This window comes from Bubalus bubalis, chromosome 5 (assembly GCF_019923935.1).
Source record: "Bubalus bubalis isolate 160015118507 breed Murrah chromosome 5, NDDB_SH_1, whole genome shotgun sequence".
In the NCBI taxonomy this organism is placed as follows: Eukaryota; Metazoa; Chordata; class Mammalia; order Artiodactyla; family Bovidae; genus Bubalus; species Bubalus bubalis.
In genome coordinates, this window is record NC_059161.1 from 22,955,783 (window position 1) to 22,979,067 (window position 23,285).

The following is a 23,285-nucleotide window of genomic DNA, read 5'->3' on the forward strand; positions in this document are numbered from 1 at the left end:
GATCAGTGGACTGATCCTGGATGGGAGCTGGATGTAAAGTCTTCTTCCTTTCTCCCTGTGGAGGAACTGGTGGGAACCAGGTAGCTTCATACATCCTCTCCTGCAAAACCACCATGAGTTCCTTAGAGCAATTTCTAATATTTTACTCTGCCTCCTTTCTTGCCTCATTTCTCTCTATCCTCCCTTCTGCTTCCCTGGGACTGCATTTGCCAATAAAGTATCAATCTATGAGCTTTTGCCTCCGGCTCTGTATTTTTAGGAAACATGGGTGAAGACAAAGAAAATTATCACTGCAGTTCACCTTAGAGTGATTCTGTTTGAAGCCTTTCATTTTATAGAAGAGAAAACTGAAACTTGATGGGGCAGAAATAAAGTAAATTACTCAAACCACTTTTCTCCAGGCTTTAGGTTGAGTATTCTTTAAGTATCAAACACACACACATATACACATGCATATATATCCAAATACACACTTACATGCGTATATACACATACATGCTTATATTTATAATCATTTATATATATATACACAAAAGTGATTTATATGTATATAAATATATATATATATAGGCTTTCTTGGAGAAGGCGATGGCACCCCACTCCAGTACTCTTGCCTGGAAAATCCCATGCACGGAGGAGCCTGGTAGGCTGCAGTCCATGGGGTCACTCAAAGTTGCACAGGACTGAGCGACTTCACTTTCACTTCACTCTCATGCATTGGAGAAGGAAATGGCAACCCACTCCAGTGTTCTTGCCTGGAGAATCCCAGGGACGGGGGAGCCTGATGGGCTGCCGTCTATGGAGTCGCACAGAGTCAGACATGACTGAAGTGACTTAGCAGCAGCAGCAGCATGGGCTTCCTAAGAGATGCTGGTTCAATCCCTCATTCAGGAAGACTTCCCTGGAGAAGGGTATGGTAACCCACTCCAGTTTTCTTGCCTGGAGAAGCCCCATGGACAGAGGAGGCTGGAGGGCTACAGTCCACAGGGTCACAAAGAGTCAGACAACTGAAGCAACTTAACGTGCATGCACACACACATACACACCCCGACACACACATATATAAAATCTTATTGATGTGCCTTTTCTCCCCTTGTCAGAAATAGCAGACAAGATCTACAATCTCTTCAATGGCTATACCAGTGGGAAGGAGCAGCAGACAGCCTACAACACGCTTCTGGATCTGGGCTCCCCCACTCTCCATCGAGTCCTCTACCACTATAACCAGCATTATGAGAGTTTTGGAGAATTCACCTGGCGGTGTGAGGATGAATTGGGCCCCAGGTAATCAATAAACTTCATCGTCTCTTTTCTAGACCTCAGCTCTTGGAAACGTTGTACCTCTTCCACTATAATACTGCCTTCATGAATTTGCAGATATCCTGGATGAGCTTAGGTGCCTGGAGAAGTAGGTCCCATGCTTTTAGGCAGCTCAGTTCATACAGATTCATTATGGATAAGCTGTATTAAGGAGTCAAGTCATGAATGCATTTCCTGAACTCTGAAAAAAACCTTTGCCCTTAAGCTGTTTTACCCCTTCTTTATCATGCTGATGCAGCATTCCAAAGGCTAATCTGTAGGAACCAAAAGGTTAGTCTTTTGAAAGAAAATTAGAAATTTTATTGAAGGGGTTATCCAAAAAATTCATTGTATATGAACTTTGCATGTGTTATGTGCATATACAGATTTAGTTTTTAAATTAATTGATCAGTTAATTTTTATTTTTGGCTGCGTTGCATCTTTGTTGCTTGTGAGGGCTTTCTCACGTTGCAGAGAGCAGGGACTGCTCTTCCTCGCCGCGCGAGCTTCTCTTGCGGTGGCTTCTTTTGTGGCGGAGCACGGGCTCTAGGGCACGGGCCTCAGTAGTGCTGGCACAAAGACTTAGTTGCCCCGTGACACGTGGGATCTTCCTGGGCCAGGGATCCAGCCGGTGCCCCCTGCACTGGCAGACGGATTCTTAACCACTGGACCACCAGGGTAGTCCGTACAGATATATTTTGAGCTAAATTCTGTGTTCTCTTGAAAGGCAGAGTAGGGATAGCCAGTGACCCACCCTGGCATCTAACTTGGCCAAAGTTAGGATAATGTAGTGTTTGTCAACTTACCATGGCCCCGAGGCCACAACTTCCTAATACTCAATGCCTCTGCTTTTAGGTTATATAACTCAGAGATAGGTTATATATACCAAATCAGATTGATTATATTCTTTGTAGCCAGAGATGGAGAAGCTCTATACAGTCAGCAAAACAAGACTTGGAGCTGACTGTAGCTCAGATCATCAGCTCCTTATTGCAAAATTCAGGCATAAATTGAAAATAGGGAAAACCACTAGGCCATTCAGGCATGACCTAAGTCAGATCCTTTGTGATTTTGCAGTAGAGGAGACACATAGATTTAAGGGATTAGAGCTGGTAGACAGAGTGCCTGAAGAACTACAGATGGAGGTTCACAACATTGTATAGGAGGCTGTGACCAAACCCATCTCAAAGAAAAAGAAACGCAAGAAGGCAAAGTGGTGTCTGACGAGGACTTACAGATAGCTGAGAAAAAGAAGAGAAGAGAAAGGAGAAAGGGAAAGATACACCCACTGAATGCAGAGTTCCAGAGAATAGCAAGTGGAGATAAGAAAGCCTTCTTATGTGAGCAGTACAAAGAAATGGAGGAATACAATAGAAAGGGAAAATCTTGAGACTCTTCAAGAAAATTGGAAATACCAAGGGAACATTTCATGCAACCATGGGCACAATATAGGACAGAAACAGAAAGGACCTAACAGAAGCAAAAGAGATTAAGAAGAGGTGGCAAGAATATGCAGAAGAACTATAAAAAAAAAAAAAGGTCTTGGATAATCAAGATAGTGTGGTCACTCACCTAGAGCCCAACATCCTGGAATATGAAGTCAAGTGGGCCTTAGGAAGCATTACTACAAACTAAGCTAGTGGAGGTGATGGAATTCCAGTTGAGCTATTTCAAATACTGAAAGATGATGCTGTGAAAGTGCTACACTCAATATGCCAGCAAATTTGGAGACTCAACAGTGGCCACAGGACTGGAAAAGGTCAGTTTTCATTCCAATCCCAAAGAAAGGCAATGCCAAAGAATGTTCAAACTACTGCACAATCGTACTCATCTCACATGCTAGGAAAGTAATTCTCAAAATTTTCCAAGTGAGGCTTCAATAGCATGTGAACTGAGAACTTCCAGATGTACAAGCTGGATTTAAAAAAGGCAGGAGAACCAGAGATCAAATTGCCAACATCTGTTGGATCATAGAAAAAGCAAAGGAATTCCAGGAAAGCATCTCTACTTCTGCTTCATTGACTATGCTAAAGCTTTTGACTGTGTGGATCACAACAAAGTGGAAAATTCTTAAAGAAATTGCAAATGCCAGAGCACCTTACCTGTCTCCTGTGAAACCTTTATGCAGAAGCAACAGTTAGAACCGGACTTGGAACAACGAACAGGTTCCAAATTGGGAAAGGATTACATCAAGGCTGTATATTGTCACCTTGCTTATTTAACTTCTGTGCAGATTACATCATGTGAAATGCCAAGGTGAATGACTCACAAGCTGGAACCAAGATTGCTGGAAGAAATATCAACAACCTTAGATATATAGATGATACCACTCTAATAGCAGAAAGCAAAGAGGAACTAAAGAGCCTCTTGACGAGGATGAAAAAGGAGAGTGAAAAGCCAGCTTAAAACTCAACATTCAAAAAACTAAGATCATGACATCTAGTCCCATCATTTCATGCAAATGGATGGGGATTGTGAAAACAGTGACAGATTTTATTTTCTTGGGCTCCAAAATCACTGTGGATGATGACTGCAGCCATAAAATTAAAAGATGCTTGCTCCTTGAAAGGAAAGCTATGACAAACCTAGATGGCATATTGAAAAGCAGAGATACCACTTTGCTAGCAAAGGTCCATATAGTCAAAGCTATGGTTTTTCCAGTAGTCATGTATGTATGTGAGATTTGGACCATAGTCATGTATGGATGTGAGAGTTGAGTTGTGATGAAGACTGAGTGCTGAAGAATTAATGCTTCTGAACTGTGGTGCTGGAGAAGGCTTTGAGAGACCCTTGGACAGCAAGGAGATCAAACCAGTCAATCCTAAAGGAAATCAACCCTGGATATTTATTGAAGGACTGATGCTGAAGCTCCAATATTTTGGCCACCTGATGCTGACTTATTGGAAAAGACCTTCATGCTGGGATTGAGGGCAGGAGAAGAGGGTGACAGAGGATGAGATGGTTGGATGGCATCACCAACTCAATGGACGTTAATTTGAGCAAACTCCGGGAAATAGTGATGGACAGGGAAGCCTGGCATGCTGCAGTCCATGGGGTCGCAAAGAGTTAGACAGAATTTAGCGGCTGAACAAAAACAACAACGCAGATAGAGTTCTTGGAAAGAGAGGAATGGGGGGAATGTGTAGAGAGTCCCCTTTCATCTGTTCCATTCATCACAGCTGTGTACTGCTGCTCTGAGAAGAGAAGATTTCCCTGGCAATAATGGAATTTTCAGATAGACACAGTGAAGAGGCTTTTCGTGTAGAATGTTGCGACTTATATGTTCCCAAACTATGTAGGAGTTCATAAATGAACAAAAATAAGGCAAGGAAGGAAAGAAGGAGGGAGAGAAGAAGGAAGAGAAAGAAAAAGAGGAGAAAATAAATGAAGAAAATCAACATAGTAGTATCCTCTGGCACTCAGAATTCTTGCTGTCCTGCCAATGAGATGAACAAAGGTATCACCCAGAGGTCATCCCAACCATCTGGCCTCTCATCAGACTGAAGGGTGACTTGGCCTCAGGGTGCCTCTTGTGACCTGAAATTATAAACTCTCTTAGGAGACCCTCATGTAGGACATCTGTCCTCCACCACCTATTCTCTTACTTTTGAAGGAAGGAGAGAATTTGGATTATCTTCCTAAAATAAAATGATTTTATGTGTAAGATCAGGAAGAATCTTTTGGCATTCCATAAACTATTTCCTGAAATTTATGAAGGTTGATAGTCCTTGGGTAAACAGATGCCATGGCTATGGATGGGATGCAGACAGCACTATATAAGGGCCTTTTAATTTGTTTTGTCTCAGTTTTGGTAAACAGCAAACCCTGGGTTAGAAAGTAAATACATATTAAGAAATATCTTCCTTGTTCCATACCTTACCCTTACTCCTGCCCTCATTATTACTCATAATGGGTATCATCCCTTCTCTCCAGCTCTGTCCCCCTTTCCCTCCGTGCTCGCTGCTTTTCTTTCAGTTTCCTGCTCCCTGCCTTCTTCTCTCTGACATTTATGGAGTGTGCATATATGCAGTTCTTTGTCAGGAAACGTAAATGTCACAATTTGAATAGCACTAACCTTGCATGCATCATCTCGATGGAAGACAGTATGGATTGCTTTTAAAATTTCTCTCTTGTAACTCAAGAGTCAGAAGGAAAATTGGTTAATGAAAGTGAGCAGGGGAAAAAAAAGTGGATTTCACTGTAAAGTAAGGCCTGCTGCTGACTTGACACTCTTCTCAAAACTCTTCCCAGAAGATTCTCTCATGTGTAATATTGGGTTTTCAAGGCTAAATATTAGGGGGAAATTGTAGTTTCATTATCCCATGGAAAATAAAATTTTATTTTTCAGTGTTATGGATCCGAAGGAGAACCACAGGAAACAACAAGTCTCTTGCCTTGAGATGCATCAACCCACTTTGGAGTTAGCTGTGAGAATGAATAGAAAAGGGTTGGTGGGTACACGTGTCCTGCAAGCAAGGAGAAAGGATTGGTTCAATTCAATCCAGTTGCATCCAAATTCACGGAGGCCTCCAGATTGAGTTGAGAGTTGAACTATCTTGAGGACAGCATTGGTTGCCTCACTCTTAAGAACGAAGAAAGCTGCAGGCTCTGAGATAGTCAAGGGCAGACCCAAATTAATTATTTTCTTTTTTTAAGCAAGTGATGATAATAGCCACAAAACTCCATGGGCTAATTGAATCCATTTGTTTGAAAGAATGGCTAGATGTGTTCCTTTATCCATCTCCTCAAGATGATGCAGATGCAGAGGCTGCCCTTCGGTTTTCCTTCCCTCGCCCTTCATCCACCTCCCAAGAATGTGTCAGCAGCTAATGACATGCAGCAGGACAGATTAATAGGAAGGCCACCAAAGACCCTGTTGCTGACGGCTTTTGGAAAGGCTGCTTGGCCAAATGGCAGAGGCTGATGGGCAGAGGAGAGACAATCTGAATAAGATGTGACTTAGTGGGCAGAGTGTTTGTTTGATTTTCTCTGACCCACCATTGAAGTGGGAGAAAATGCAACTGGCCCCCGATGACCTCACACTCCGACGGCCCCTTGACTTTGCTGCCGCAGCTCAATACCTTGCCTCCAACATCATCCCCCTGCCATCCCTCACTTGCCCTCCTAGGAATGCGGTGAGCTCACCCCTGTTGTGCTCAGAGCCAGGACGGAAGAAGAGGCTTGAAATGAACGTGCTTCTTGTTCTTGAGAGCTCATTCTAAACTCAACATGTAAACTTCCAGTTTCTGGAAAGAGTTGTGGACTGAATTAGAAAAGAGATGATTCCTCCCATGTAAATACCGCAAGGGGTCCTGCTCCCTGAGCTTTCCAGAACAGATTTTACAGCTTTGCATGGGCTTGTTGGAATAAGAGACTATTCCTTCATGGGTCTCTGGTCACCCGTGGGTTTTGGAAGAAGGGAAAGAACAGAGCTAAATGAAGGGGACCCCATTCCTTCATTTATTCCTAAGTGTTCAGAGTCAAAGCCAGTGTGGGCTGAGAACTGGCTATCAGGGGGTCCTGTCTCTAACATCAGAAGTGGAGGCCAGGGAGAAGCTATACACTGATTAACAAGATCGTGGTGACAGCCAGCTTCCCCGGGCTACATGCAGGATCCCACACTCTATTCTTAGCCCGGTGGGATCACTCCTTTCTAGCATTTGTGAACCTGGGGAGACCTTGCCCTCCTCTGTCTGGTTCTCTGGTTCTGGTTCTGGTTCTCTGGATCTGCAACAGCTCAGGTGCTATCTCATCACCTCCTTTTCTTCCTGCTCTTTGGATGGGGGCCTCCTGACTTTGGAGGGGGATTACAAATCAGAGCAGGCACTCACCTGGGGATTAATTAGGTGATGTGTGCTACTGAGAGTCTGCATTTTCCCAAAGAATGACCCTGTGTCAGTATGCACTGAGGACTTTATTGTTGGCGCCCTTATCACACTATAATTACCTTCAGACAGGCATAATTAGTTACACTTGATATCCCCCGAGTGCAATATATTGGCTGCTTCTACTCAGTTCAGAAATAGCCTTGAAAAGGGAAATATCCAGTCAAACATATTATGTTTGTCATTTAATGATGATAAATTACTGGCTTTAAAGTAAATTGATCTGACTTGTCTTTCGAAACTGACAACTCTACGATTTTAAGAGGGCATAAATTTCTAAAGTATTAGTCATTTTTTCTTATTTGTCCTCATTGCGTTTTGTTTCTTTGTTTCATCTCGGTGCCCTACTTTGCTCACCCAGCCTTATTAATTAATTATTTCACTCATTCATTTTTTCTTACTTACATTGTTTTATTGGAGGATAATTGCTTTACAATATCGTGTTGGTGTCTGCCATACATCAACATGAGTCAGCCACAGGTATACATATGTCCCCTCCCTCCTGAGCCCGCCTTCCCATTTCCCACCCCATCCCACCCCTCTAGGGCGTCATTTCACAGAGCACTGGGTTGAGCTCCCTGTGTCACACAGCAATTCCCACTTGCTATCTATTTTCCATATGGTAATGTATGTTTCCACGCTACTCTCTCCATTCGTCCTACCCTCTCCTTCCACCCCCACTCCCATGTCTATAAATGTGTTTTCTAGGTCTGTGTCTCCATTGCTGCCTTGCAAATAGGTTCATCAGTATCATCTTTCTAGATTCCATAAGTAAGCATGCATTAATATACAATATTTGTCTTTCTCTTTATGACTTGCTTCACTCTGTATCATAGGCTCTAGGTTCATCCACATCATTAGGACTGACTGGAATGCATTCTTTTTTATAGCTGAGTAATATTTCATTGTGTATAAGTACCACAATTTATGTATCCATTCATCTGTGGATGGACGTTTAGGTTGTGTCTATGTCCTAGCTATTGTAAAAGGTGCTGCTGCGAACATTCACTCATTCTTGATGAGCATTTATGGAAGTTCCCCCCACCCGCCCGCCCCTGTTTCTAAGCATTAAACATGGAACAGTAAGCAAAACAGACTGGGCTCTGCCCTCTTGGAGCTTACAATTTCACACTATTTGTCCTTCCTGTCTTCTCGTCTTTCTAACTTAAGCATCCTCTGTGCTTGCTCCATAGGAAAGCTGGCCTCATCCTTTCTCAGCTTGGAGACCTCAGCGGTTGGTGCAATGGACTCCTCCAGGAACCCAAGATAGGCTTGCGACGCAGCTCCCTCAAGTACCTGGGCTGCCGCTACAGCGAGATCAAGCCCTATGGACTTGACTGGTCAGAGCTCAGCCGGGACCTCAGGAAGACGTGCGAGGAGCAGACCCTGAGTATCCCCTATAACGATTATGGGGACAGCAAAGACATCTAGTGCCATGATGTCAGAGAGTGGCTGCCAAAAGGAAGCAGGAGAGAGGAGGGGAATGTCTGGGTTGGCGTGCGGATTTTTAATATTTTTTAATGGAACATTCAAACCTCCACAAGCAACATCTAAACCGGGGAGAAGGTGACCCTTGCTCCCTGCAGAACTTCTTTGGTATCATGTTCTCCATCTGCGTGGTCAGTAAGCCTGCTAGCCAGGGCTTCATAAATTTCTCTTTAGGGGGTTACTTTGGGGCTTGTTTTGCAGTTAGTTTGTTTTGTTCATTTTTTGTCCAAGAGGTTTATCAGAATGCTCGAGTTCTGCCATGCTTCTCGTGAAAGGGCCACTTGGTTGGTACACTTATGCTGAGTTCCTAAGTCCCGTGCAACTAGCGACAGAGATGAGGCCAGAAAGTTGTCAGAACAGCTTCAGGCCGTACTCTCACATGTCCTCCGGAAGCTCTCATGCTGGGAACCTAATCTCTGCTCACAGAGAGCGACAAGAAATCTGGGAAGGTGGCTGCTCTGTGGGTCTTGTGATTTTTCCCCCAGGCCTTCCGACTGCTCTCTTCACACCTCACAGGTGAGCTCAGCCTCCACTATGGGCTCCCGTGGGCCTCCTGGCTTTTTGGGTCCTCCCTTATTTTAAGGAGATCAAACCAGTCAATACTAAAGGAAATCAATCCTGAATATTCATTGGAAGGACTGATGCTGAAGCTGAAGCTCCAATACTTTGGCCACCTGATGCAAAGAGCCAACTCATTGGAAAAGACCCTGGTGGGAGGAAAGATTGAAGGCAGGAGGAGAAGGAGACAACAGAGGATGCGATGGTTGGATGGTGTCACCGACTCAATGGACATGAGTTTGAGCAGACTTCGGGAGATGGTAAAGGACAGGGAAGCCTGGTGTGCTGCAGTCCATGGGGTCGCAAAGAGTCAGACAGGACCGAGCTACTGAACAATAACAACCTTTTAAGACAGGACTGGAATTAAATCTCCTTCCAGAAGAACTCTGCCCTCTCCTCCTCCAAACAATATGATCTTTAAGAGGCAACATAATGTACCCGTGGAGCGGTCTACCTGGGAGTCTAGTTAACAGTCCACATTCTGTGGACTGAAACTATAAAAGTATAGTTTTTTCTTTTAAAAACTGCAGCACCTCCAGGGTGAGCTTCTCCAGACCAGCAGTACACATCACACACCTGGAATCTGTGGTCTCCACAGCCTTTATCCTGCACAGACCAGTCCTGGCTGATGCCTGCTTTGGTCAGGTGGGCTCCAGACCTCCATGGCAGTGTTGTAATGAACTGAAATTATTACCCCTCAAAAAACCCTTCCATCCACTCCCCCACACACCTTTGCCAGATTTCCTTAATTATGTTGCTAGTTTTGAAAGTCATTTCTCTGGATGAGAATTCCACCATTTTCACCCCCCTCTAGTTGCAGAAGCATTAGCAGTGCTGTGTAGGTGAGCTCCCCTGCCTGTAGGTAAAGATCAGGTCATTGTTTCTGCCTGGTTCCCTGAGCATTAGCACTGGCATGAATAGGTGCCCAACCAGAGGGAAACCTAGCCCCTCAGAAAGAGCTCTGCAGGGTCCTGTGGACCAGCAACGGCCTTAACTGTCCCCACACACGCACCTCAGAGGCCTGAACACACACTTTCAGCCACCCTGCCTTTGACCAGGACTCTGCACTTAGAAACACAAGGGAATAGTCAGAAAGTAGACAAGAATCTTTAAAGCCCATTGTTGAACCCTATTGATGTTTTTCTAAATGGTTAGAATGACATGCGTGATAAGTTGGTTCAGTCGTGTCTGACTGTTTGTGATCCCATGGACTGTAGCCTGCCAGGCTCCTCTGTCCTTGGGATTTTCCAGGCAAGAATACTGGAGTGGATTGTCATGCCCTCCTCCAAGGGATCGTCCTGACCCAGGGATGGAATTGGCGTCTCTTGTGTCTCCTGCATTGGCAGGTGGGTCTAGCGCCACCTGGGAAGCCCGGTTAGAATGACAGAGCTCATTTATTGAGTGCTTACTGTGTGCCAGACACTGCTCTAAGCACTTTACTTACAGCGGATTCTCACAGCTACTCTTTCTTACCTGCCTGAGGTACCGTATGAATTCAGGCTCTGGACTCCAGAGCACAGGATTGTAAGCCCTCACCCTCCTCAGCACTGCCTTCAGTATTGCCCGGGGCCCTGCTCTCCTTGGCCTCTGCCTCCTTGGCACAGATGTGCCCGCAGTGTGGTGCAGTGGGAGGGGACATGGCACCCTTGCCCTGCAGCTGGGTGCCCTTTGGGACCTTAGGGTGGGTCACAAGTCTTCCTCGCTGGTGCCTGGGAGCGAGCCTGTGACCTCACACCCCTCTCTTTCCACAGAAAGGTGGAAAGATTTTATATCAAGCTCTGGAATGCACCTCCAGAGCAAGGGTAGGCAGAAAACCCCGAGACACTCCTCAAGTGAAACGCCTCAAGGGTCAGTGTCTCACCTTGACCAGACAGGAAGGGGTACAGGCAGCAGAGGGGGGACCCCAGCCAATGGGGTGGGGCCTGGGAAGGCCTGGTTTTGCCCCTGCTGCCATGTCTCGGTTCTTTATTCAAGTCTGCGCAGAAAACACAGGGGTTCCGCACAGCCAACGAGAGGACGTCCGGGTTGCTGCTATCTTGGGCTGGGGCAGGGCCAGGGAGTGGCATTAGGACCACCATTCCTTGTTCCTGCCCCTCCTTGTGTGTTACTGAAATGAAGCAGGCTCATACTTCCCTCCCTCTTCCTGGCCCCCCCAACAAGGTCCCTCCTTATCTTTGTCTGCTTCTCCTGCCTACGACCCTCCTCAACCCCTTCCTCTGCCTCTGCGAGCCTCTTCCTCCTTCAGTGTCCCCTGTGCCCTACACACACACGCACACACACACACGACACAGTATATATATATATATACACACAACACATACGCACACATAACACACACTCTACACATTATATACACACACTGCACACACATTGTACACACTCCACACAGTACACACACACCACACACTCTCAACAGAGACTGTTTACACACATACACACTGCACACACACACACATAAAGTGTGCACATACTACAGACACACTCTACAAACTCTACACAGTATATACACACATACACAGGCACACACAACACACAGTGTTTACACACATGCAGACACACTACATACATTATAAACTCTTCACAGTATACACACACTACATGCACAGCACAGTGCAGACTACATGTACATTGTACACACTCTACACATGTACGCACACTATCCACACACTGTATACACTGTACATATGTACATCCTACACACACACTATAGATTACCACGTTATTTACACACTACACAAATACAAACAATAGGTACACACGCCCCTGTGCACACACACTATATATATTATACACACTACACATAGGCACTCACACTATGTACACACACTGCATACCCACTGTACATACACAACACACACTACACAGAGAATACACACACCGTATATACTTTCTAAGACATACTATATTTATATACAGTATACACACACTATTCATGCACTACAGAAACACACATCATATACACAAACTGTATACACTGTACACGCACATACACACTGCACACACAGCCCCTATGCCTGGGTCCCGTTTACTTTCAAGTTAAGATAAGGTCAGTATGAATGGAGCAGGAGAGCGCGTGAGCTTCCCCCAAGGATTTCACTGGAGGATTTTGCCCAAGGAAGGCCCCTGCAGTCACAGTCCGAAACACTGCCCAGTGGGAGGAACCCATTCTGACTAGAAAGGTAATGGATGGGGCCAGTATTAAACCTCAACTCTCCAAGCTGCCAAACAGGTCTTTAGGGAGTCACTTATATACCCAGCAACACGCTGCCAGCCCCAGCTCCCACGAGACCCCCCCAGGGGTTCCTCATGAATGGACATGGCCCACGGTAACGGGATTAGACCTTCAACTGAGTGTGCAATCGTTTTCCATGGAGCTTGCTCCATTCATTATTTTTAGTTCATCGTACTTCTTGATATTTGAAAATGTTCTGTTAAAAAAAACTGAGTGTGGAAAAAAACCACTTTACTACTATAGAAGGAAGGGAGATATAGTGTGACCAACTTCAGGTATAGCAGTATTGTTTAAAAGAGAATCATTGTATGATTATACAAATGGAATAATCAACTAAATAATAAACTAAGCTGTTAGTAAGTGTTGGATGTGTGGATGTTACCTGTGTCTTTCAATAATCAGGGTAATCTGATCGGACCAACTGAGGAATTATTAATATTAAAGCTTTAAATGTCATGCTTTAGATTCTACATGTGTGCGTGCTAAGTCGCTCAGTCATGTCCAACTCTTTGGGACCCTATGGACTGCAGCCTGCCAGGCTCTTCTGTCCATGGGATTTTCCTAGCAAGAATACTGAGTGGGTTGCCATGCCCTCCTCCAGGGGATCTTTCCAACTCAGGGATTGAACCTGTATCTCTAACCTCTCCTGCATTGGTGAGTAGGTTCTTTACCACTAGGGCCACCTGGGAAGCCTTTAGATCCTATATACATAAGCCTTATAGCCCATCAACCTAAATAGGAAAAAAGTTAAACCTTCATAGACAATTATAAGCTTATTGTTAGATACTAGCAGTTTTCGTCTTCTTTCTACCACCATCTCCAAATAATTAGCCAATAAAATGTATTTATTGCTCATCTGCTGTATTTCAGACACTGTGCAGTACAGGGAATACACTGCTGATTAGACAAGCTAATTCTACCGCACTGAGTATGGCATTTATAGGAAAAGTTAAACACTGAACCCATCCTTACAAGGGTGACAAGAACTATGACAGAGATGAACAGGACACTGTGGGAGTTGTGATATTTATACGTTGGGCATCTAAGAATACTACTGCAGGAGGCCCTGCCTGACGTGTTCTTACCTATAGGCACTTGGGAGAGGCTGGCTGTAATGAACTGTAGCGCAAAACCCTCAATCTTTTTCAACCCCTCCCTACGATGTAACTTTATATAGATGTTCTTTGTGCTGCCACCAACACACATGATTCAATTCTTTAAAAGCCGGATATTTAGTGCCTGGGCATTTGTCGGCCCTTCTGAAAAGTGACTGTGAGTGCTCTGGTCTGTGTGCACAAGCGGGAATTATTAAAATAAGATGAAGACTGGCAGTTTTAAAAAACAGCCATAAATTCTTCAACACCCCTCCTGTCTAGAAGGGTATTCTGCTGCCTCTCCTCTGGAATCTGGGCAGGTTTATGAGTGTTTTGACCAATAGACGATGATGGACATGGAATGCTCTGACTTCCAAGTCTGAGTCATAAAAAGCCTTGAGGCTTCTGCCTTTTTCTCTGAAACTCTTGCTCTTGGAGCGGTAATCGGAGGCCACCGGGCTGGGGCCACCATGCTGAAGAGGTCACGGGTAAGCACTCTGGGCTAGTGGAGCCCGGCCTCCCAGACATTCCAGCAAAGGCCCCAGACATGTGAATGAAGCTGTCTTGGCCCTTCTGCCAGCAGCACACCACCCAGCGACCTCTTATCAACATCACAAGGAAGAAGAGAATCACCCACCAAGCCCCACCTGAATTCCCAGCCCGGAAAATTATGCAACGCAACAAAATGGTTATTGTTGCAAGCCACTATGGGGATCTGTCTGCTAAACTAAGGAAATCTGATGAGGGGTCAGTGGTGTCTGGTCCATCCATGCAGGGATTGATCATTAAAGTAGTCCTGTCCCAGGTGTGAACTCACTGTGAAAAGGAGAGGTGAGTTTACCCAGGCTGGGCTACATAAGCACAATGTCCCACTCACCAGTAGGGTGAGTCTCTGCTCTAACAGAGGAGGATAAAAAAGAAGGGTGATGCTTCATCCCAGTACCTTGGAGAGGGTGAACCTCAGGAAAGTGAAAGTCGCTCAGTCATGTCCAACTCTTTGCAACCCCATGGACTATACCATGGAATTCTCCAGGCCAGAATACTGGAGTGGGTAGCCTTTCCCTTCTCCAGGGGATCTTCCCAACACAGGGATCAAACACAGGTCTCCCACGTTGCAGGCGGCTTCTTTACCAGCTGAGCCACAAGGGAAGCCCAAGAATACTGGAGTGGGTAGGCTATCCCTTCTCTAGCGGATCTTCCTGACCCAGGAATTGAACTGGGGTCTCCCACATTGCAGGCAGATTCTTTACCAACTGAGCCATCAACCTCGGGAACTTAGTAGAAACTCTAGGAAAGGGGACGGTTCTTTTAGAGCCAGCAAAAGAAAATAAAAGGAAAGGAGGAGACAATTTGGGGCGAAAAAGAATATTAGAAGGGAAGGGTTTCTTCTAATTATTTTGTTTTTCTGTCTCTGTGTTTGGAACTTCCTGGACATAAGTGTGTGTCCATTCCACACGTAAAGTGTGCTAGGCACCGCACTGAACACTTTAACGACATGCTCATCCTCAGTCTTCATGGTGGTTCTGTGAACTGGATACTCCTAGGGAAGAGGAAGCAAAACCACAGAGATTTTATGTAACTTGCCTGAGTTCTCAGCAGCATAGACATATAGGCATCTGCACCAAGGGCTGTCTGACTCTAACCATTACACCATCTGGCTTCCACCATTCTTGAGTTGGCTTCTCATTGAGTTTCCTAGAAAGGGAAAAAACTCCCATGGAGATTTTTACAAATCACTTGCTGGTTACCCTATATCAGATCATAAAAGAGAATGTGGCTGGACCCACACAAACCTACCATGATCAGGAAAAGAACTCAGGGTTCATAGCTTGTTTGCAAGCTGGTTTGCTCGTCTCTTTGGCTTGGTCTGGGATTTGTTTGGCTTGTTTTTTCTGTCACAGGAGGAAAACAGAGAGCCAAGAAAGACTGGGACTCCATCTGTCTGTGGAATGTAGCCTCGTGTTGGTCTTTAATGGTTCTTTTCCTCTGTTCTTGGTGTTCTGCATGCATCCATGGTTAACACCTGATACTTGAGTGAGAACTTGGGAAACAAAAGCCTCCTGTCCTTCAGGATAGCAGAGCTTAATGCGTTGATGCAGGACTCCAGCCTGATTTTGATAACCTACAGGCTCCTATCCATTTCCATCGTCAATTTCCATTTCATTGTCATTTCAACTGAACCAGTGAATGAGCAGCTTAGTGTCAAATGAAACCTCAGCATTATATGGAACAGCTGACAGTTTCTCTTTGATGCATGTGAGACTCCAGAATTTGACTCATGTCTTTACTGTTCCAAAGTGAGAGGGAGAAACCCCTCTTTGTGCCAGGAATTTGCAGGGTGTGCTGTAATTAAACTGATGGACAGGTTTTGATATCTTATTTCATCACCGAAACTGCCTTTTCTTAGAGTTTATGAATATGTCTGTTCACACGGGGCTAAAAATTAGTCTAATTGATTTCTTGCTACCTGTCCCAGGAGGAAAACCCCAGCTGTATTCTGCACCTAATAATTAAAACAACTTTATTCAGAAGGATTCAAATGTCAGATGACTCTGAGGCCTTTGCTGTTCAGTGAGTCAGTGCTCTGTGATCGACTGGCTTAAAGATGAAGCTGTTTCCCGCTGTGTCTTTGTGATGTTCTGGCACCTAAGAGCCTGTGGATAAGACCAGGTGGGACATGCCTTCACGGCCATTTTGCCCCAGGGACTGTTGAGCGTAACTCAGTAATGCAAGTACTGCTCAACAGCCTACTGCCTGTTTGTCCTAAGATCCATTCCCCAGCCTTCTGCTGCTCTGCTCTGTGTCACACAGGCTGGTTCTTTCAAGTTCCACTTCCCACACACCTTTGCCAACAGGCTTTCAGCCCCAGGGACGGGGGCAGGCAATGGCAGGCACTTGGGGAAGATTGGAGGACAGGGAGAGGGAAGAAAGCCAGGGTATTTCTTCCTCTCTCTGACTGGATGGTGTCCTTAGCATCTCCTCTGTGATTCCAGCTGCCACTCTGGCTTCAGAACCCCTCTAGCACATTCCTGCCATGCTTTCAGCTCCCTTTAGGTGGCTCCAAGTCCTGGGTTTCAGTAACACTATCTTATCTCCTCAAGGCAGAAGTTTTCCGCTGTCCCCAATCTTTAGGGTTGGTCCCTGATTTTTCACATGCCCTTTCTGTTACTCCTAAACCTTTCTAATTGGTTTCCCATTTTTTTTTTCCTATTGAATTATCTAAAATGCATTCTGCTTTCCTTACTGGGTCTTAACTAATAGATACTTTAAACTCAAAATTATTATGTATCATCTGGCATAGTAATTTTGTAGCTCTTTATGGGTCTGAGTGACAATCTGGAAGATGAATTCTGATGCCAAAAGTAAAGAAATTTCCATAAACTCAAAGATTGATTGCGAGGTTGGCAAATGGGTTTTCACTTGAGTGCTAAATTTGATCGAGTGTAGTGGCTGCCTGTGATTTGAGAAGGCGTCTGAAGCTGGATCTGGATCTGGCCAGAAGGAGTGGTGAGAGGTGTGATGAATGCCTAGTATGGATATGGAAATGGTGAATGATAAGTTATGTGCCATGCATTTGCCTTCCCTAATTTACAGAAAAAGAATAGGTGCAGAATACCAAAAATCAGGACTCTCCAGAAAAATCATTTAAAAAAATGTATTTATTTATATTTAGCTGCATCTGGTCTTGGGTGCAGCTGTGATCTGCTTGTTGTGGCACACAGGCTCCAGAGCACGTGGACTCTGTAGTTTGCATCACACAGGCTTTCTAGTTGAGGTGCCTGGGCTCAGTAGTTGTGGTACTTTGGCTTGGTTGCCCCATGGTGTGGGACCTTATGTCCTGGACCAGGCATCGAACTCATGTCCCTTGCTTTAGCAGGGGGATTCTTAATCACTAGATCACATGGGAAGTCCCCCAGGAAAATCCTGTATGTATGCACTATAATGTTATATATAATAATATCACATAACTTATGACATATACAGAAGTGAATGCACATTCATTGGGCACTGATAATGGAAACAGAGTGAGAACAAAATACACATTTCTGAGATCTCTGGCCCTGTTACTACACGATCACTTTCACAGCATTTTTTCTATATTTTCTGAACCATCGTTTTCCATTTCTGAATCTGTCTTTTAAGATAGTCTTCATGGTTCATTTGGGATCTTAAGTGGCATGAAACAAAGGATTCCCAAAGTCTCCATCGGTTTCTGCCTCTTGAACAGTGTGTTAGTTAAGATCCAGTGAGGATTTCCACAGAAATAATTTAATAGAGGGAATTGGTTCAAAGATAGTAGAGGATCAAAAAAAAAAAAAAGCATAACTATTTGAAGCACTGAGATAGCACAGAGGTATGGATACCTTCAGGAAGCAGCCACTCCTCTTGGACTCAGAGGACAAAGGGAGGAAAAAGAAAGTTTCCTCAGGGAGAGGCCATTTGCCTGGTGATGGGGCTTCTTTGCGGGTCCTTCAAGGGCACCAAGACAACAGAGACTAGAACCAACTGGTGCTGCCACAGTGAAGAGCTATTGGCAGGATGATGCCGACATGAACCACAAGCAAACCAAGAAGGGACCACTCCTTTCTCCCTTCTTTCCTCCAGTCTCTCTCTCTCGTGCCCCCTATTGACAAAACCTAGCATGAAACTGACCAAAAGGAACTGAAGTTTGTAGTATTCCAAAAGCAGCGTCACAAAGCAGAGGCCAAGAGGGTGGGTTTGAGCTGGGAGACAGTAGCTTAGGAACTGACACAGCAGCCAAAAGAAGAAGCTTTTGGAAGCTCGTTAGCACAGTGCTTGGAATACACCTAGTAAATGTCCCACGGCATTGGTGCTCCCTGGCTGGGCTGTCTTTACTCTTCTTACACACTGAAATAGAGCCACATGTGCCACTAATATTATCCTTTCCCAATTGCTTTCTCTTGATGTGGAGGAGAGCATGGCAACCCACTCCAGTATTCTTGCTGGAGAATCCCATGGACAGAGGAGCCTGGCGGGCTACAGTCCAGGAAGCTGCAAAGAGTCACACATGACTGAGCGACTGACCCTTTCATTTCTCTTGACCACATTATAGTGTAGCAAGAAAACATGTTTCAAGTTCATATTATGCATTCTTTTATTTTTTTCCTCTGGATTTTGTTTTTAAGGAAACACTGGTTTATAACATTATATAAGTTTCATGTGACAACATTATAGTTCAACTTCTGTATATGCTACAACGTGCTATCTTTGAAACCGAATTCTAAGAGGTTTCACCATTTTATGGGAGATTTGTCACTGAAGATGTTGTTTTTAATAGCAAGTGATATTGATTGCTTATTATGTGCTAGGTACCATCACTTTGACATGGCTTCTTTTGTCTAATTCTCCCAACAAGCCTGTGGACAGATATTGTTAGTATCCACATTCTAAAGATGAGGAAACTCAGAAACTTTCAGTAACTTTCCCAAGGCCATAAGGCAGGTAAGTATGGGAGCCAGAGTGTATCTTTTTTAAACTTTTATTTAACAAAACATTTTTTTACAGGACCATTTTTTTAAAAACTTGGAGTATTTAAAAAACAACAACATTGCTTTACAATGTTGTGTTAATTTCTGCTGTGCAACAACTCTAAGAGTGTACCCTTTTTACTGCCCTCCATTGCTGCACGTGTGCCACTTAGACCACCTCCCTTCACCCCAGGATACTTGGAGCCTATGGTCAACATGGTGACTGGGCTTAACCAAGAGCACAATTTGACTGAGAATGCTTATTTTGCCTGTTATCTCACTATGTTTTGTTTTGCTGATGAAGCGGGGAGGGTTCCTTGGATGCAGCAAAACTGACAAAGGAGACCCGATGATCTTTAAATGTCCACGTGTTGCTGCTTCATCCTGGCCATCAGCCCAGCGTCAGTCCCTGCTGTGGAGAAGGCATGACCAGGGAGCTGGGCCTATGCATTTTCAAGGATTCTTAATGAATGAGTTTACTGGTGTGCATGGACATGGAATTCCTCCCATGTCTGAGCTCACTGACTTTTTGATCTATACTGACGTTAAGAGCCATTCCCACCCTCCAGCCTGGTCGTATTCTCAGGCAGCCTGTTCCAGCTATGCAGATGCCTCTACAGTTCTAGAATAGAAGCTTTCGACCACACCCACGGATCTGTTATGTCTACACCATGGTAACTCCGGAATAAGAAGGTCAGTCTAGTGCCCTTTGGGTCTCTGGACCTTACGGTCTCACTCTCGGGTATCTGACTGGGTAAGATGTTTTGATCCTCACCCTGTAGCCTCCATGTCCCTTGGAAACGAGGAAGGAATCTGAAAAGGCCCACCGTAGAGGTGTTGGTGATGGAGCTGACCGGTGTGGGGCAAGGAGAGGCGAGCATAAAGAGAGGGTGTATTGGTTGCCGTAGCAATCCCAGCAAACACTCAGAGGAGAGGGTGTGGCCCGAGACTTAACGAAGTGCCACTGGGTTTGAGCAGCTGCTGGAATGTCTGAGCGGAGCCTCATTCCTCCCCACAGAGCCTGGGCCTGGGCCACAACCAAAGACTGCCCTACCTCTCAGGACTCCTCAGGATGAAGACAGCCTGGAAAAGACAAGCTGACCTCCCAGGTGTGGGTTTTCCTTTCCCCCGGCCACAGACCAGGGGCCTCCCAGAAGAAATTTGGAAATCTCCACAAAGAGCCAAAAGAGACTTGATCTACAAATTATTTTTTTTTCCCCAAAAAAACTCTGAGCCGGACATTCTTTAAGGTATGAGCAGGCACTTTGAAAGTTCTTCCCTGCAAAAGTTCACTTCTGTCTGTTCTCTTTGTTGCCTGCCCTTCCCCAGGGTGGTATTCTCACTGTAGGGATGGCCTTGGGATCCCAAAACCCTCACAGTTGGCTCAAGCAGAAGACAGATCCGTGGCGTATGTGAGCGATGGTAATGTGGGTGGCAGTGGGTTGAAGAGGCAAGTCTGCAAAGATGCTGGATCCCTGACAGACAAGACCACAAGGACAGTGAAGGCCTGGGACTGGCATGACTTGAAAAGCAGGAGTTAGGGAGCTCACGAAAGTCTGAGGTCAAGTCAGGGTCTGTGTCGGAAACCCAGTAATTCAATGTGGCTTCACTAACCAAGAGATTCGTAAGAAACCTGATTAAGAATGAGGTAGTGGCCAAGGTATTTATGACGAAGGAGGTCTGGAGCTCTCCCTAGAGCCCGTAAAAGGTGTTGCAGGAATCTGACTTTGCCTTCACCTCCAGGTCTTGCCAGACTCAACCCTTCTCCAGATGCAACTCTTTTCTGTCCCATTTCCTCTTCCCTGAAGCCTTAACTAGCTTAGCAGAAACTCTGGTCTAAGCTATTGCATGAATGGAAACTGGAAGCAAGTGGTGAGATTTTTAAGTGCAATGCTAACTGAAAGGCTAATAGAAAGATATTGGGCACGTCAATGGAAAAGAAAGAAGGAAATCCGTTCTCTAATAAATATTTATTATGAATAAGTATTTATTGAGCTCCAGCTGTGCTATGGGAAAGAAACACATGGAGCACTTCACATGCTAAGTGTTTTCAAGGGTTACTAAGGTTACCCCATCGAGTGCTCATAATGTCCTTGCAAAGTACATCCCCACATTAGAAATGGGTCCTAAAAGACTCATTGCCCAACATCTTGAATTGAGAGTCCACACTAGGTTTTAAGTCTGAAATCTACAATCTCTGAATGAGCAAGATGAATACATAAATGCCTATAATTCCTACCAATGTTCTCTTTGAGACAGTAAAGTCTTGATGCCTTCGTACCTCCAGGAACTTCATTTACATCTAGAAGAAACCTTGTTATTCTCCTCAAGCCCAACACCCTTGCCTGGAGCTCTCTTTTACTTCATGAAGGTGAATTGTCTAAGACTACAATTAGTATAAGTGGATACACATTGCTTATTTGTGAGTGTATGGCCAGGCAGAGCCCTAGGACATGCTCTGGCATCAACATGACCCTCTAAAATTGAGAATAAATGATGTTGTCTTGCTGACATAGTTTAAACAATTTTTTTCCCTCCCCTTAACACTTGGAATCAGGGTCACATTCTAATTATTTAATCTGGGGCCTCAGACTTGCATATGACATGGTTTTAAATGAAATTATATTTAAAACATCACCAGAGGTTCACAGAACCCTTAATTGCATGTGAATATGCAACCTATGTGAGTATATGGCAGAGAAGGCAATTGCAACCCACTCCAGTACTCTTGCCTGGAAAATCCCATGGATGGAGGAGCCTGGAAGGCTGTAGTCCAGGGGGTTGCTGAAGGTCGGGCATGACTGAGCGACTTCACTTTCACGCATTGGAGAAGGAAATGGCAACCCACTCCAATGTTCTTGCCTGGAGAATCCCAGGGATGGGGAAGCCTGGTGGGCTGGCGTCTATGGGGTCGCATGGAGTCAGACATGACTAAAGTGACTTAGCAGTAGCAGTGAGTATATGGGTTGTGTGTAAGTGTGTGTGTGTGTTTGTGAGAGTGGGGGGTGGAATACCTATTAGAATAGTTCACATCCTAGGCCAGAAAGTGCATGGAAGTTCAAAATCCAGACAATCACCATCTCCACTACTCTGTTTCTTCCTGGTTCCTTCTATAACAGGGATACTTCTATTGATCTTGGGTAATAATACTTACAACCACCATTTTTAGAAGTGCCTCCATGGAAGGCACTTTGTGCTTATTGCAGTAAATACACATTAAAACTCCTTAAGTTAGGAGTTATCATTCCACTTTACAGATGGGAAAGTTGAATCTTAAGTCATTGAGTAACTTGCTCAATGTCACTTAACTTCATCTCAATTCTCTTATCACACCTGATCAACAGTTGCTACCTCTTCCTAATCCATGCAGACAGCACATCTAAAACCAAAATGTGAGCATCTGAGCTGAGCACACCTCAATGGAAAATTGACTGATGAACCCTGAATTCAGTGGTCAACTTCAAAATGAGTCCTTTTGATACCATAGACTCACAACCGCAGTGTTGTGTGTTATAATCACTGCTTAGACTATTGTTAAAGAACAAGTCAAAGCATACCACCCGAGTGTACACAGACCCACCTGCCCATCTCCAGCCCCAAACACAACATCTTTTTTCCTTTTGTCTCTCAAATTCATAAAAATCAGGATTGGGATTCAATTCAGCAAATTCCAAGGTTCTATTCAGGAAGGGCACTGTGTAAGGCAGTGTCAGAGATCCAAAATCAAGTAAGATCGTGTTTCTAGGGTTACTGTGTAGAGATGTGAAGTTGTGTCTTGCCCTAGCCTGCCTGGTCCAAGGAGTGAATATGGCCAGAAATCCAGCCTGGGCTACACTTTTCAAGTCATGGTTTCTGACACTGGTTTTCTTTCATTCAGATGAAGGAGTATTTTTTTTTTTTTTTTTTTACTTCTCAGAAATGGTATTGAATGGCCAGTAGAGCCCTGAGTTCACCTGGCTTTGAAGAGTTTACATTGAATAGGAGGGAAAGATCAGAACACAACAATCAAAACATCAATCAGGTTGATTATCCTGCTGCTGCTAAGTCACTTCAGTCATGTCCGACTCTGTGCGACCCCGTAGATGGCAGCCCTGGGAAGGGACAATAAGGTGCCATACACACAGTGTATCTCATCAGATGGGGAGGAAGAACAACTTCATGAAACTGGAGAACCTGCGAAGGAACTGGGGAAATGAGCAGGTTTGGGGCATGTGGAGATGGAGGGAGACATCCAGGTTAG

The 23,285-nt window shown here is 44.7% G+C and overlaps 1 protein-coding gene and 1 long non-coding RNA gene across 3 annotated transcripts in view; both read left to right on the forward strand.

Annotated features, from left to right (window-relative positions):
- Positions 1-9,373, forward strand: part of ASTN1 (astrotactin 1) — a 353,111-nt gene extending 343,738 nt beyond the window's left edge. For both annotated transcript variants that reach the window (XM_006047010.4, XM_025285587.2), the window contains exons 22-23: positions 1,101-1,284; positions 8,378-9,373. In XM_006047010.4, coding sequence (XP_006047072.1) covers positions 1,101-1,284; positions 8,378-8,615 — 422 coding nt within the window. In that variant the 3' untranslated portion in view covers positions 8,616-9,373. The remainder of the gene's footprint in view (positions 1-1,100; positions 1,285-8,377) is intronic.
- A 10,359-nt stretch (positions 9,374-19,732) lies between these two features.
- LOC112585067 lies at positions 19,733-21,502 on the forward strand. The gene is made up of 3 exons (XR_003109405.2): positions 19,733-19,799; positions 20,064-20,295; positions 21,305-21,502. It is a non-coding gene; the product is annotated as an uncharacterized LOC112585067 (long non-coding RNA).
- Positions 21,503-23,285: the final 1,783 nt, after the last annotated feature.